This window comes from Centropristis striata, chromosome 19 (assembly GCF_030273125.1).
Source record: "Centropristis striata isolate RG_2023a ecotype Rhode Island chromosome 19, C.striata_1.0, whole genome shotgun sequence".
Taxonomy (NCBI): domain Eukaryota; kingdom Metazoa; phylum Chordata; class Actinopteri; order Perciformes; family Serranidae; genus Centropristis; species Centropristis striata.
In genome coordinates this window covers 2,164,936-2,180,397 of record NC_081535.1, presented here as the reverse complement: position 1 = coordinate 2,180,397, position 15,462 = coordinate 2,164,936, and the positions used below count along the sequence as shown (strand labels likewise).

General features: G+C 37.8%; 1 protein-coding gene across 1 annotated transcript in view; it reads left to right on the top strand.

Annotated features, from left to right (window-relative positions):
* The window catches only part of cacna1bb (calcium channel, voltage-dependent, N type, alpha 1B subunit, b), a 336,559-nt gene extending 322,258 nt beyond the window's left edge, over positions 1-14,301 (top strand). The window contains exons 48-50 of the mRNA XM_059357455.1: positions 1,766-2,006; positions 10,732-10,952; positions 13,533-14,301. Of these exons, the coding sequence (XP_059213438.1) occupies positions 1,766-2,006; positions 10,732-10,952; positions 13,533-14,072 (1,002 nt within the window). The 3' untranslated portion in view covers positions 14,073-14,301. The remainder of the gene's footprint in view (positions 1-1,765; positions 2,007-10,731; positions 10,953-13,532) is intronic.
* Positions 14,302-15,462: the final 1,161 nt, after the last annotated feature.

The following is a 15,462-nucleotide window of genomic DNA, read 5'->3' as shown; positions in this document are numbered from 1 at the left end:
TTATTATTATTATTATTATGGCTTCCTTTGTAATAGTTAGATTTTAGTAAACTTTTAGTATATTATTAAGGACATCTAATACTACAAAAATCAGCAGAGAAACCTTTTGGTAGAATCTTTTTAGGGCAATTGGTTATTTTTTTCATATTTGCAGCCTCCTAAAACATCTCTGATTAATATTTAACTCTTGAATCTCCTACAAAAACATTCACTTTTAGTCTCTTTGACTTTCTTTTTAATAGACTATTCTGACCTTTCTCTAAGACTTTAAGACTGTGTGTGATATAAAATGACGTGGTAATGTGGATATTTTCTGCAGTGTTGTGATATTGTTGTTGTCTGGCTGCAGCTCCAGGTTCAGCTGTGGTAGGAACAAGAGGAACAGCTCAACCAACATCTGTCTGGAAAAAACAGCATTTCATACAAAAAAAGAGTTCATCTTGTGGATATTTACTGAATACATTTTTATCCCATACAATTCTGATAAACACTGATATATTTGGAAGCTAAATTCCTGAAAACTCTCATGGTAAATGCTGAGCTGTGATCCAGGCGGTGACCAGCAGGGGGCGCTGTAACTTCACGGCTGTTCCTGTTTTCTACCATCAGCTGTTTCCTGCTAGCTGAAGCAGTCAGTCAGATCAGGAGGAGGAGGAGGAGTCAGAGGCCTCAAAGCATCAATAAACTATTACAGTATGGAGAGAAATACAAGATTTTAAGGGAACACCTTTAAATACTTAAAGAGACGATAATCTACACGACAGGCCAAAACCAAAGTTTGGAAGCAACTTAAATGTTGTGTTCTCAGTGTTTTTCTTATAAAAACCAGTGTGTATTCTGTGTATTTCTGGATGTGTTTACTACATGATCAGACTTTACCTTTATTGAATTGAACCATTGTCCTCCATTGACCTTTAGGGAAACATTGATGTTATTTATTTATTTTTATATGGAAAGAAAGAAAAACAATTCAAAATTATGAGATATAATGTCAAAATTATGAGATAAACAGTTGAATTTATGAGATAAAAAGTAGAAATGATGAGATCAAAAGTCAAAATTATGAGATAAAAAGTCATAATTGAGATAAAAAGTCAAAATTATAAGATAAAAAGTCGAAATTATGAGATAAAAAGTCGACAGTCTTTTTCTTTTTCTGAAATATTTATATTTATACGAGAAAAGAAAAACGAACATTACAAAATAACTAAATATGACAAACCCTAGTAAGGGTAGCATTTATATATATAAATAAAAAAAATTAACTATATCGATAGATGTGATATGGTCTAATTCCATATCACATTTTAAAATATATCAATATATTATATTTTATATTGATATATCACCCAGCCCTATTCATGAGGCTTCATTGGTACATCACTACTATTTACAGAAATATTAGATTTCATTCTAAAGTGACAAGTTTCATGTTAAAAAGCCTAAAAATGCCACCAAGGCCAGTGTCCTCCCCCCTCCTCCTCTTTGTTCTCCAGCAGAGATTATAGATTATAGATTATAGATTATAAACGTTCTGTAACAGTAAGTATTGAAGCTCCGTCTCAGATCTGTGTTCATTCTTCTCAAACCTCTCTACATCTGGAGAAGAACGGCTACAACGTCGCTCTTAAGACGACAGTTTGGTTTCATTTGTGTGTTTCTGTGTTTCTATATTTCTGGTGATCCAGTTCAGACGTCTCGGTCCTCTGAATGTTCTCCGTCCTCACGTCTCTCTGTTCTTCTTCTCACCTTCTCACCTCCTCAGCCCATCGTGGACCTCAGCCCCATCAGGCGCTCCGCCTCCTCTCTGACTCCTCAGCTGAGGGAGTTTGACCTGGAGCGTCCGGGCGGGGCCCCCCAGTCCTCGGGGGGGCCGGGCCAGGGGCCGGAGAGGGCCCACCACCACCACCACCACCACCGCTGCCACCGACGCAGAGACAAGGACAAAGACAAGAAGCAGAAGTCTCTGGACAGAGCTTCATCGGTGCAGCCGTCCAGCACCGTCGGTGAGACATTTTCTCTACCGTTCAGTCTGAGAAAGCAGCATTTAGATATGGAATTGCTTTTTATTTTATCTTTTAATTTTTATTAATTTTTGTTTATTTTATTATCTTATTTATTTATTTTTTTATTTTTTATTTTATTCATTTATTTTTTATTTTTTCATTTTTTTATTTTTTTTATTTATTTATATTTTATTTATTTTTTTTTTTTTTTTTAATTTTTTTTTATTTATTAGGGCCACGGGACAATCGCACCGAGCACTACTGTTATACTGTGGATTTTTTCTTCTTCCTCTTCCGGACGCAATTTCCTCCGGACAACTACAAAAGTCCTACAACTTGAAGAGTTGCAGGACAAATTATATATCAAAACGTGCGGTTTGATCGGGATCGGTGTGCTATTACTTTTCTCTACAGAATATGAATTTTGCCCAAAAACTGCCCAAAATTTTGCATTGAAGTGAATGGGACAGCCGGAAAAAAATTAGGGAAAAGGAACAATAATTGGAGATTTTTAAACGTCTACTTCTCCGGCATAATTTCACCTAGAGACTCCATTTAAACTTTAAACAGTAGACACAAGTCTTGTGTATCGGTGTATTAATCCACGCTTCGATAGGTCACATAGTTTTTTATCAATCCCTGTTCAATGACCATGATCATTTTTGGAGAAATTCTGAGATTATAATGGGTGTGTATTGCACGGAATGTTCGTGTCACAGTGTGTGACATCATCACCAGAGTGTAGAGGGAGAGAAGAAACTGTCAAAAAATAAATTTGAAAACTGCGCTCCAGGCCGCAAATTCCACTCTACAGAAATAATTTATACATACAGTATCTCACAAAAGTGAGTACACCCCTCTCATTTCTGCAATGTTTTAATTATATCTTGTCATGGGACAACACTGAAGAAATGACACTTTGATACAATGTTAAGTAGTCACTGTAGAGCTTGGATAGCAAAGTAAATTTATTGTTACTTCAAAGTAACTCAAAATACAACAATGAATGTGTAAAATGCTGGCAACAAAAGTGAGTACACCCCAAGTGAAAATCTCAAAATTAAGCCAAAATTGGGACCAATTAGGCATTTTTCCTCCCTGTTTAATGCGACTAGTTAGTGTAACAAGGTGTCAGGTGTGATTGGGGAGCAGGTGTATTAAATTAGGTATTTTCACTCTCATACTGGTCACAGGAAGTTCAACATGGCACCTCATGGCAAAGAACTCTCTGAGGATCTAAAAAAAAAAGAATTATTGCTCTACATAAAGATGGCCTAGGCTATAAGAAGATTGCCAACACCCTGAAACTGAGCTGTAGCACGGTGGCTAAGACCATACAGCGGTTTAAGAGGACAAGTTCCATTCAAAACAGGCCTCGCCATGGTCGACCAAAGAAGTTGAGTGCGCGCGCTCAGCGTCATATTCAGAGGTTGGCTTTGGAGAACAGGCGTATGAGTGCAGCCAGCATTGCTGTAGAGGTTGAAGGGGTGGGGGGTCAGTCTGTCAGTGCTCAGACCATACGCCGCACACTGCATTCAATTGGTCTGCATGGCTGTCGTCCCAGGAAAAAGCCTCTTCTAAAAAAGATGCACAAGAAAGCTCGCAAAAGGTTTGCTGATGACAAGCAGACTAAGGATATGGGTTACTGGAACCATGTCCTGTGGTCTGATGAAACCAAGATAAACATATTTGGTTCAGATGGTGTCCAGCGTGTGTGGCGGCAACCAGGTGAAGAGTACAAAGACAAGTGTGTCTTGCCTACAGTCAAGCATGGTGGTGGTAGTGTCATGGTCTGGGGCTGTATGAGTGCTGCTGGCACTGGGGAGCTACAGTTCATTGAGGGAACAATGAATGCCAACATGTACTGTGGAATACTGAAGCAGAGCATGATCCCCTCCCTCCGTAAACTGGGCCGCGGAGCAGTATTCCAACACGATAACGACCCCAAACACACCTCCAAGACGACCACTGCCTTCCTAAAGAAGCTGAGGGTGAAGGTGATGGACTGGCCAAGCATGTCCTCAGACCTAAACCCTATTGAACATCTGTGGGGCATCCTCAAACGGCAGGTGGAGGAGCGCAAGGTCTCCAACATCCACCAGCTCCGTGATGTCATCATGGAAGAGTGGAAGAGGATTCCAGCGGCGACCTGTGAAGCTCTGGTGAACTCCATGCCTAAAAGGGTTACGGCGGTGCTGGAAAATAATGGTGGCCACACAAAATATTGACATTTGGGTCCAATTTTGACATTTACAGTTGGGGTGTACTCACTTTTGTTGCCAGCATTTTACACATTCATTGTTGTATTTTGAGTTACTTTGAAGTAACAATAAATTTACTTTGCTATCCAAGCTCTACAGTGACTACTTAACATTGTATCAAAGTGTCATTTCTTCAGTGTTGTCCCATGACAAGATATAATTAAAACATTGCAGAAATGAGAGGGGTGTACTCACTTTTGTGAGATACTGTAGAAACGTAGGAAAATTAGTCTTCTCCCTCACAATCCTCTGGTAAAGCTGTCAGAGTTATAGTTTGGGCGTAGGACGCACAGATGATCCACCAACACGCACCAACAGCCTCATTGGCTCCCATATTAAAAACACAGGAAGATTTCTGAAAAAGGGAGATGTAACAGTTTTTTCAGATCGCTCTAACAAAGCTATTTTTTTATCTAGAAATAAGCATGTTGAACACTTAAAATAAGAAATTAACTCTCAAACCAGATAAATGATCTAACAATTCTAAATCTAAAATTTTTTTTTATCTTGGTAAGAACCAAATAATCATCAGGTCACTCTGCTCGGGCCAGTTCATCACTGCTTGCAGTTTTAATTTATCTTGTTTTAAGAGTTAATTTCTCATTTTAAGTGTTCAACATGCTTATTTCTAGATTTATCATCTGAATTTAATAAATCTTGTCAAGGTAAATTATCTGTCCATGCAGCAAGATCATTTCCCTCAGATTTACTGTTTGATCTGGTTTTTAGACTAAACACCCTTTTTTGCAGTGTAGCTTAATATCATAAAAGTATTTTAAAAAAGCCAATAAAGGGAGCATATTCTGGGCTGCTGAGAGATTAATTCAAGCTGTATTAATTCATATAATACAGAGGAGAATATCCTCAGAGAAACGTTGACAGAGACAGAGACGGAGGTCTCCTTCTAGATTACTGGGATGTCTCAACGAGCTGCACAAATTCTTTATAGGATTAAAGTTCCATGATCGGGTTAGAGAGGTGACGGGGTTTTCTACATGTCAGCCTCTCGTCTGATTAGCAGAGAGAGCTGTGAGCTCTCAGAGGAAAATCTGCTTTTTACTTCAGTACGTTCAGTATCAGTCGCTGCTTTAGGGCAGTAGTTCTCAACCTTTTTGAGTCGCGACCCCAAATTTAACATGCATGTTGTCAGTGATCCCCACTCACTGAACAGAATTTCACGCGCACAGTTCAGATAAAAAAAAGACACAAAATGACCCAAAAAATACTAAAAATTAAGCAAAAAAGGACTCAAATTGACCAAAAAATGACTACAAAAATACACAAAATGACCAAAAAAAGACACAAAATGACCAAAAAAAGACAAATTGTCAGAAAAAAGACACAAAATGACCAAAAAATACATTAAATTACCAAAAAAGACATAAAATGACCAAAAAAGACACAAAATGACCCAAAGAAGAAACAAAATGACCAAAAAAAGACACAAATTGTCTAAAAAAAGACACAAATGACCAAAAAAGGCACAAAATTACCAAAAAAAAAAGACACAAAGTCACCAAAAAAAGACATTAAATGACCAAAAAGATTAAAACACATGAACGCTTTAACACAGTGGAGACAGAGCTGACTTCCAAAATGATTTGGTGACCCCCAGAAATCATCTCGCGACCCCAATTGGGGCCAGGACCCCCAGGTTGAGAATAGCTGCCTTAGGGAACACATATTCAACATTAATTAGTTGCTTATTAGCATGTAAATCAGTAACATATTGTCTCTTAATGAGTCATTATTCAGTAGTTATTAATGCCTTATTCTGCATGACCTTATTATACAACCAGTAAGACATTAACTAAGAGTTTTTCCTCAATAACCTCAGAATTATTGATTATTAGTAGTAAGTAAGGAAGTTGTTGTATATGAGTTATGATCTTAATATGCTTTACTTTGTATGGACTTTATAATCTCTACATAGCAGTGAAGGAAACCATGGAAACGGCTGCAGGGGTCTCAAACTCAAATTACCTGACACAAAATGAAAGAAAAAAAGAAAATAACTTAAAGGAGAAACAAAATGACCCAAAAAAGACACATAATTATTAAAATAAGACACATTTGCGGCCGTGGTGACGATATTTTGTGGCCCCCACCTTGATATGAAAGTTTAATGTGAGTTTTATATGAATGGCACTTTACCGTGTTGTGTGTGGAAGGTCCCTTTAATTACTTTTTTTGGTATTTTTGTGTCTTTTTTTGGTCATTTTGTGTCTTTTTTTTAAAAACTTTGTGTCTTTTTTTAATCATTTTGTGTCATTTTAAAAATTATTTTGTGTCTTTTTTACTAATTTTGTGTCTTTTTTTAATCATTTTCTGTCCTTTTAAAAATATTTTTGTGTCTTTTTTAATAATTTTCTGTCTTTTTTAAAATAACTGTGTCTTTTTTTAATAATTTTGTGTCTTTTTAAAATAATTATGTGTCTTTTATGGCCATTTTGTGTCTTTTTTTTAGTAATTTTGTGTCTTTTTTGTAATTTTGTGTCTTTTTTTAGTCATTTTGTGTCTTTTTTTTGTAATTTTGTCTTTTTTTAGTCATTTTGTGTCTTTTTTTGTCATTTTGTGTCTTTTTTAAGTACTTTCGTTTTTTTCTGTCATTTTGTGTCTTTTTTCTGTCATTTTGTGCCTTTTTTTAAGTAATTTTGTGTCTTTTTTTGTCATTTTGTGTCTTTTTTCGGTCATTTTGTGCCTTTTTTTTTTGTAATTTTGTGTCTTTTTTTGGTCATTTTGATACTGCCTCCAACGGACACCAGGTAATCTGAGTTTGAGACCCCTGGTTTTGAGGGTTTTGAGGGTCCGGAGGGCCGTCGGGGGTCGTCTGCTGCAGCGATCAGAGCTGGTTTTCAGGGTGTTTTTAGTGGGAACACTGGAGGGCAGCAGCTGGACTTTATGGCGGAGATAAAAGGCCACAGTGGACAGGTCCTGGACAGGGATTTATGGGACGCTCTGGGTGAGACAGCAGAACATCCAGCAGCCCCCTCGACATCCATTAAACCTGCAGAAACAGCCAGAGAGAGTCTCACAACTCTAAGCTTGTCACTCTGGAGGCACATCTGACACATCGGCATGATGAATAGGCTTCTGTGTTTCTGTCATCGCGCTTTTAATCTGAAAACTGGAGTTATTCCAGCAGAGAGAGTCGTTTCTTCACAGGGCTTTGCTTCATGGCACACACACACATATATAATAGATAGAAACACACACAGAAAGAAGAGACATTTGCCTTTAATCAGAGTTGTAATTAAATATCATGGAGTAGTATTTCACAGAACAAAAACATGAAACGTATAGTACAACTAAAAAATGGATCAGAATATAGCCTGAGTCACTTGGCTGAGGTTCACTTTCACCACAAAATGATGAGCAAGGTAAATTTAGAAATAACATGAAGAGAAATGACCACAAACAGACATAAAAAAGTACAAACAGACACAAAATGACTAAAAACTGATAAGAAATTACCACAAACAGACACAAAACAAGTACAAAGAGACAAAAAACAAGTACAAAAAGCACAAAACAAGTACAAAGAGACACAAAATGACTACAAACAGTTAAGAAAATACCTCAAACAGGCACAAAACAACTACAAACAGACACAAAAAAGGCTACAAACAGATAAGAATGACCACAAACAGGCACAAAACAAGTACAAAGAAACACAAAACAAGTACAAACAGACACAAAATGACTAAAAACGAATAAAAATGACCACAAACAGAAACAAAATAACTACAAAGAGACACAAAACAACTACAAAGAGACACAAAAACTGTATGGAACAGTCAATGAACCACATGTTTTTACTGAGACAGAAGATGTCTTTTATTATATATTATCGATTTATTATCTAATCTACTACTGTTTTTAAATGTGTATATAGTTCCCATTGACTGTGTTTGCATATGGTTGCAGGTATACATATTTATTTGCTTTGTAAATACAACTGAATCTAACATGTCTGAAGAATATGGTCCAAGTAAATTCAAATTCTGGCTCTTTATCCCAATGAAGACATTCTTATCTCGGTGTTTTACATTCTTCAGTCTGGATTAGTGCAGTCTGTTACGGGCGTTGCGTATCGAATCTATATGACAAATGTAATTGAAAACAGAGTTTTTGCCTCAGGAATTTATTATTATAATTATTATAGGTTTATTTTACAGCCATAGTTGAGCTTCACTTAAAACCTTTCAGTGTACGCCCCAATGTTAGGAAACTCAGACACCCAGAGACTCGCAACAACTATGGAAAAGGTCAAAACAGCCACAAAGAGACAGAGATGACTACAACAAGACACAAAGCAGCTACAAAGAGACGAAAACTGAACACAAAGAGACACAAAATGACTACAATCGGATAAGAAATTACCTCAAACAGACACAAAACAACCACAAAGAGACACAAAAAGGCTACAAACAAATAAGAAATGACCACAAATAGACACAAAATAAGTACAAACAGATACAAAATGACTAAAAACAGATAAGAAAGGGCCACAAATAGACACAAAACTACTACAAACGGACACAAATTGACTAAAACGGATAAGAAACAACCTCAAACAGATGCAAAACAACTACAAAGAGACACAAAACAAGTACAAAGACACACAAAACAACTACAAACAGATAAGATTTGTTACTGTCCACAAGGGGGTGCCACAGGGTTCTGTATTGGGGCCCCTCTTATTTATCATTTATATCAATGACTTGGGTCTAAATGTGTCCGATTGCAAATGTGCATTTCTATGCTGACGACACAGTTTTTTACTGCTATGGATCAACTGTTGTTCAGGCTGTTGAATTTTTGCAGAAACCTTTAGTAGCTGTGCAACACTCATTAATTCACTTGAAACTGATTCTCAATGCTGACAAAAACAAAGCTAATGTTGTTTTCCAACAGTGAAAAATGCCTCAAATGGTTCCCCCAGTGTCCACTGTTGAGGGCAGTGAAATAGAGGTGGTAAATATGTACAAATACTTATATAAGGAGTCTTAATTGATGACTCACTCACCTTCAAGCCACATGGAGAAAATCTTGTGAAGAAGCTGAGGCTGAAATTGGGTTTTTATTTTCGAAATAAGTTGTGTTTTTCTTTTAATGTAAAAAAATTGTCTTGTCACTGCAACATTTTTATCTGTGTTGCATTATGGAGATCTTTTGTACATGAATGCTGCTGCTCAATGTCTTAGAATGATTGATACTGTTTATCATCTTCTTTGAGGTTCATTACTAATTGTAAGACTGTGAATGATACTCTGGTTAACTTCAAAGAGACGCAAAACAAGTACAAAGAGACACAAAATGACTACAAAGAGACACAAAACAAGTTCAAAGAGACACAAAATGACTACAAAGAGACAAAACAAGTACAAATAGACACAAAATGACTACAAAGAGACACAAAACAAGTTCAAAGAGACACAAAATGACTACAAATAGACACAAAACAAGTTCAAAGAGACACAAAACAAGTACAAATAGACACAAAACAAGTTCAAAGAGACACAAAATGACTACAAAGAGACACAAAACAAGTTCAAAGAGACACAAAACAAGTACAAATAGACACAAAATGACTACAAAGAAACACAAAACAAGTTCAAAGAGACACAAAATGACTACAAATAGACACAAAACAAGTTCAAAGAGACACAAAACAAGTTCAAATAGATACAAAACAAGTTCAAAGAGACACAAAATGACTACAAAGAGACACAAAACAAGTTCAAAGAGACACAAAATGACTACAAATAGACACAAAACAAGTTCAAAGAGACACAAAACAAGTTCAAAGAGACACAAAACAAGTACAAATAGACACAAAATGACTACAAAGAGACAAAACAAGTTCAAAGAGACACAAAATGACTACAAAGAGACACAAAACAAGTTCAAAGAGACACAAAATGACTACAAATAGACACAAAACAAGTTCAAAGAGACACAAAATGACTACAAAGAGACACAAAACAAGTTCAAAGAGACACAAAATGACTACAAATAGACACAAAACAAGTTCAAAGAGACACAAAACAAGTTCAAAGAGACACAAAACAAGTACAAATAGACACAAAATGACTACAAAGAGACACAAAACAAGTACAAATAGACACAAAATGACTACAAATAGACACAAAACAAGTTCAAAGAGACAAAACAAGTACAAATAGACACAAAATGACTACAAAGAGACAAAACAAGTTCAAAGAGACACAAAAAAAGTACAAAGAGACACAAAATTACTACAAAGAGACACAAAACAAGTTAAAAGAGACACAAAATATAAAGAGAGGTTAAACAACTAAACTCTGTGTCTTGCTCCATGTAGAGGAGGTGTTGGGCCCTCCTGCATGTCTGGGGCCTGTTTCTCTTGTAACCTGCTGATGTTCATAGTGTCCAACAGCTCCTCATTGTATCTGACCTGCTCTTTATGGCATCTCCTCCAGATTCGTTCACCGACCCGTCGGCTGAAGGTTTGTCCAGAGAGCGAGCGAGGGAGCGTGACCGGAGCCGTCCTCATGAGAGGAGGCACCACTCCTCCGCCGGGGAGAAGCAGCGCTACTACTCCTGTGAGCGTTACGGCAGCAGGGAGCAGTGTCACACCAAGTCAGCCGGGCCGAGTCGCTCCACGTCTCCTGGAGAGGGACAGGAGGCGGCTTTCAGACAGGTGAGGGACCTGAGGCATCCAAAAAAAAAAAAAAAAGAAGTTGTTTTTACAGTAAAAAACGGGATAATTCAGTTTCAGTAACAATAAAACACCGTAAATGTACATATCAGCCAAAACAGTATTTTTTAAATTTTTTTTAAATACATTACTCCACTATAAATTACACTGGCAACGTGTTTGTAGCAGAAAAGAAGGTGCAAAAGTCAGGTTGCTTACATAGAAATGTAACTTGAAACATTGAGTAGATACAGTAACAGTTGTGTAACTTATAAATTCTAATTTAGATACTCAGATCTGTTTTTGGATATATGCTTCACATGTAACAACTACAATCAGGAAAATAAATCAACAAATGTAGGAAACATACGCTGTAAAAAATGTCTGTAGATTTTAAGGTGAAAAACTGCTAAACCATGACAGTAAAAGACGTGAAATGATAAATGAGTTAATTCAGTTTCAGTAACAATAAAACACCGTAAATGTATATATCAGCCAAAACAGTATTTTTTACATTTAAAAAAAAAAATACATTACTCCACTGTAAAACACACTGGCACCGTTTGTAGCAAAAAATATACTGTAATTTATATACAAGCCATGATTTTTGCATTTATTTTTTGTAAAAATATTTTTGTCTCACTGTTAAATGTGCTAAACACCATATCTCTAACAGAAATATACTTTAATATTTAATGGTAAAAAAAATGCAAAAATGATGCAAAAAATGATTTTAAATATTTGACAGTGGAGTAATGTATTTTAAAAAATAAAAAGTAAAAAATACTGTTTTGGCTGATTATATACATTTACAGTGTTTCATTGTTACTGAAACTGAATTAACCCATTTATCATTTTACGTCTTTTACTGTCATGGTTTAGCAGTTTTTCACCGTAAAATCTACAGACATTTTTTACAGTGTAGCTCGCTGTGCACATCCTGCAGCCTGTACGTTTGGTTTCTGTTCTCCAGCATGTTGGATTAACAATAAAAACAGAGACTCTGAGGTTAAAGTGCTGACTTTCAGTTGATGTATTTGGGTAGTTTAGGACTTGGTGCTGCAGAACAATGTGTGTTTTATGTTCCTGTGATTATAGTTGTTTTTAAACTTTATATTTAGTTCATATCCCATATTTTATTGATACTGTGTTATTTGCTTTGATTACCTTTCTCTATTTCGTGTGAGTACGACATATTTTATGTATTGTTTTATGACAAAAACCAAAACCAACTCAAACTGTAAAATTAAAGGGGAGATTATATAATATGAAACAACTACAACTGCTACAATAGACTGTCTAAATTATAGCTCCAATTTAAAAGTTAAAAGAGTAACTTAACACCACCACAACCACACCCACACTGCAAAAAAAGGGGTGAGCCAGCAGTCACGTCAAAGGTCTGGAGAAGGTGTTTGCTATTTGCGGTTTCCATGGTTTCGTTCACCGCTATAGAATAGAATAGAATAGAATAGAATAGAATTCTTTATTGTCATTGCACAGAATACAACAAAACTGGATGGCAGTCCTCTTCTCGGTGCTTATAGATTAAAAATAAAAATAAATAAATAAAACAAAATAGTGTTCTAACATAATACAAGACAATATAAAACATACATGTCCATCTATGTAGATATTATGAAGTCCATACAAAGTAAAGCATAATTAAGATCATAACTCGTATACAACAACTTCCTTACTTACTACTAATAATCAATAATTCTGAGGTTATTGATCAACCAATCTTACTGGTTGTATAATAAGGCCATGCAGAATAAGGCATTAATAACTACTTAATAATGACTAATTAAGAGCCAATATGTTACTTATTTGCATGCTAATAAGCAACTAATTAATGTTGAATATGTGTTCCCTAATATACATTTTTACCTTCATATCTTTTGGCATAATTTCTGATGCTGACTTTTACACACTGACGAGACTCGGCCTGCAACATGGATATCTATCCTTAACTTACAGCAGAAGTTAATTAAAATTAACAGAAAATATTAGTGATGTGCCAATGAAGCCTCAAGAACCATTTTCTGTCCACTGTTGAGTCCACTAGATGGCGCTCTTGGTTTTAAAAACAAAAGAGGCTCAAGCAATAGTAACTGCTTTCAGCCATTTGTTGAACAGAGAGCGCCATCTAGTGGACTCAGAAAATAAAGTAAATGGTTCATGAGGCTTCATTGGTACATCACTAAAAAAAACTAAAACGAACACCAAAACTAATATTCATACTTTGAAAGCCTGATTAAAGATGTGGTTTTTAATAGCTTCAGTACTTTGAATATATAATAAACAGATTGTGTTGTTTAAATCACATCACATTGAAAAAGCTAGTACTTTTGATTAGTGATGTGCCAATGAAGCCTCGTGAAACATTTTCTTTATCTTCTGAGTCCACTAGATGGCGCTCTTGATTTAAAGAAAAAGACTCAAGCTATAGTAACTGAGTGAAGTTTCAGGTCTTGTTGAACAGAGAGCGCCATCTAGTGGACTCAGGAAATAAAGACAATCACTAGAAAATATACCACAATATTCTGATTCATTGAGATGCTCCTGTGTTTGTGTCCTCAGCATGGTAGCAGTGTGGTGAAAGCTGGAGCAGGAACTCTCCCGTCTGGGTCGAGTACTCCGGGTCGTGGTCGCCGGCAGCTCCCCCAGACGCCCCTCACCCCTCGCCCTGCCGTGACCTACAAGACCGCCAACTCCTCGCCTCTCCCGCCCGTCGCTCCGATGGGACACCAGACTCGCTTCAGCCGTGGCCTTTCAGAGCACGAACGCTTGTACTGGGGCCCGGACGAGTCCCCGGTCCCGGTCACCCGCATCGGTTCGGACCCCAACCTAAACCGGCAGCAGCAGGCGCTTCTGGAGGAAGACTTCCAGGACACAGTGAGCAGCCTGGGAGGGGGCCGCTCCGCCAGGACCGCCACCGCCACCACAGCCTCAGCGTCACACGGGACGGCTGCTGCGCCCGCCACAGCCGCCGCCACACAGGGTCGGGCCGGGGTGGTGCCCAACGGGTTCCACTTCACCCTCGGGGTCAACTCCGCATCTGGGCCGGGGGGCCGGGGAACAGGAAGTCTCAGGGAGCGGGAGGAGGAGGACTGGTGCTAACGGGGAGGTCCAGAGCTGTGATCCGATACCCATACTTCCTGTTCTTACTATACTTAGTTTGAGTACGCAGCGTGTTCCGATTCCGATCGCAGCGAAAAGAAGTGTACCTAATCATTACCTGCAGTCTCTCCCAGCTGCAGAGCCGGAGGGGATGCTAACCCCTTAGCGTCCAGTCTGCAAATTGCTAATAGGCTAACAGTTAGCTCTGTAGCAGTACAGTGTGTATGTGCTAACAGGCTAACAGTTAGCTCTGTAGCAGTACAGTGTGTATGTGCTAACAGGCTAACAGTTAGCTCTGTAGCAGTACAGCAAGTATGTGCTAACAGGCTAACAGTTAGCTCTGTAGCAGTACAGTGTGTATGTGCTAACAGGCTAACAGTTAGCTCTGTAGCAGTACAGTGTGTATGTGCTGCTGCTGCAGGAGGTGTTCACTTAGCGATCTCTGTTTGTTTACAACAAGCACCAGACACTAAAAACTGTTACTATTGTTTGTTTAAAAGTAGTGCAAGAAAAATACAGATGTTTTCCCTAACATGATGAATAATCGTGGTTGCTGATTGGATAGAACGCTAAGCAGGATGTGACATAGTACTCAACGGCACAACAACACGCAACATTTGTAAAAGCCGGCAAAGCAGTGTTGCCTACTTAGCAACTTCGTTGCTATATTTAGCGACTTTTCAGACCCCCTTAGAGACTATTTTTCAAAAAAGCGACTGGAGACAAATCCAGCAACTTTTTCTGGTGTTATTGGAGACTTTTGGAGACTCGTTCTTACTCTACTCGTAAGAACGAGTCGAAGCGGCACAGTCCTCCTGCAGCAGTCTCTCCCAGCTGCAGAGCCGGAGGGGATTTTAACCCCTAAGCGTCCAGTCTGCAAATTGCTAACAGTTAGCTCTGTAGCAGTACAGTGTGTCTGTGCTTCTGCTGCAGGTTAAATAACACAAAGGGTTTTTTTTTTTCGCCATTCAAAGCGCAATGTTTTTGGCGGGTTAAATTTGCTGAAATCTGCGTACTTAGTAAGTGCGGATAGTGTGCTGCGTTCAGGTGTACTCATGGAAGTATGGATATCGGAACACCGCTCAGGTCCAGGAAGCCAGGAGGGAAAAAGCCAGTGGAACGTGCTGTAAAAGGGGATCAGAAATCATTCCAGCTTTGTAGTGTTACTCTCCTTTTTTTATACAAGAAACTTTTAAGGAAAAAAAAGACACTGATGACTTTTTCTACCCCCTTTACTTGCACTGAAATTCTCGCACCTGTGAAGACCCTTATTAAGTATTTTGCCTTGGCCAGTAAAATCAGTGATGGAGCAGAAGACAAAAGCCAAAACCTCCTCAATCTTTGAGTGAAACTGTCAAGTGTTTTCAGACTGATCTGAACGCCTCATTCC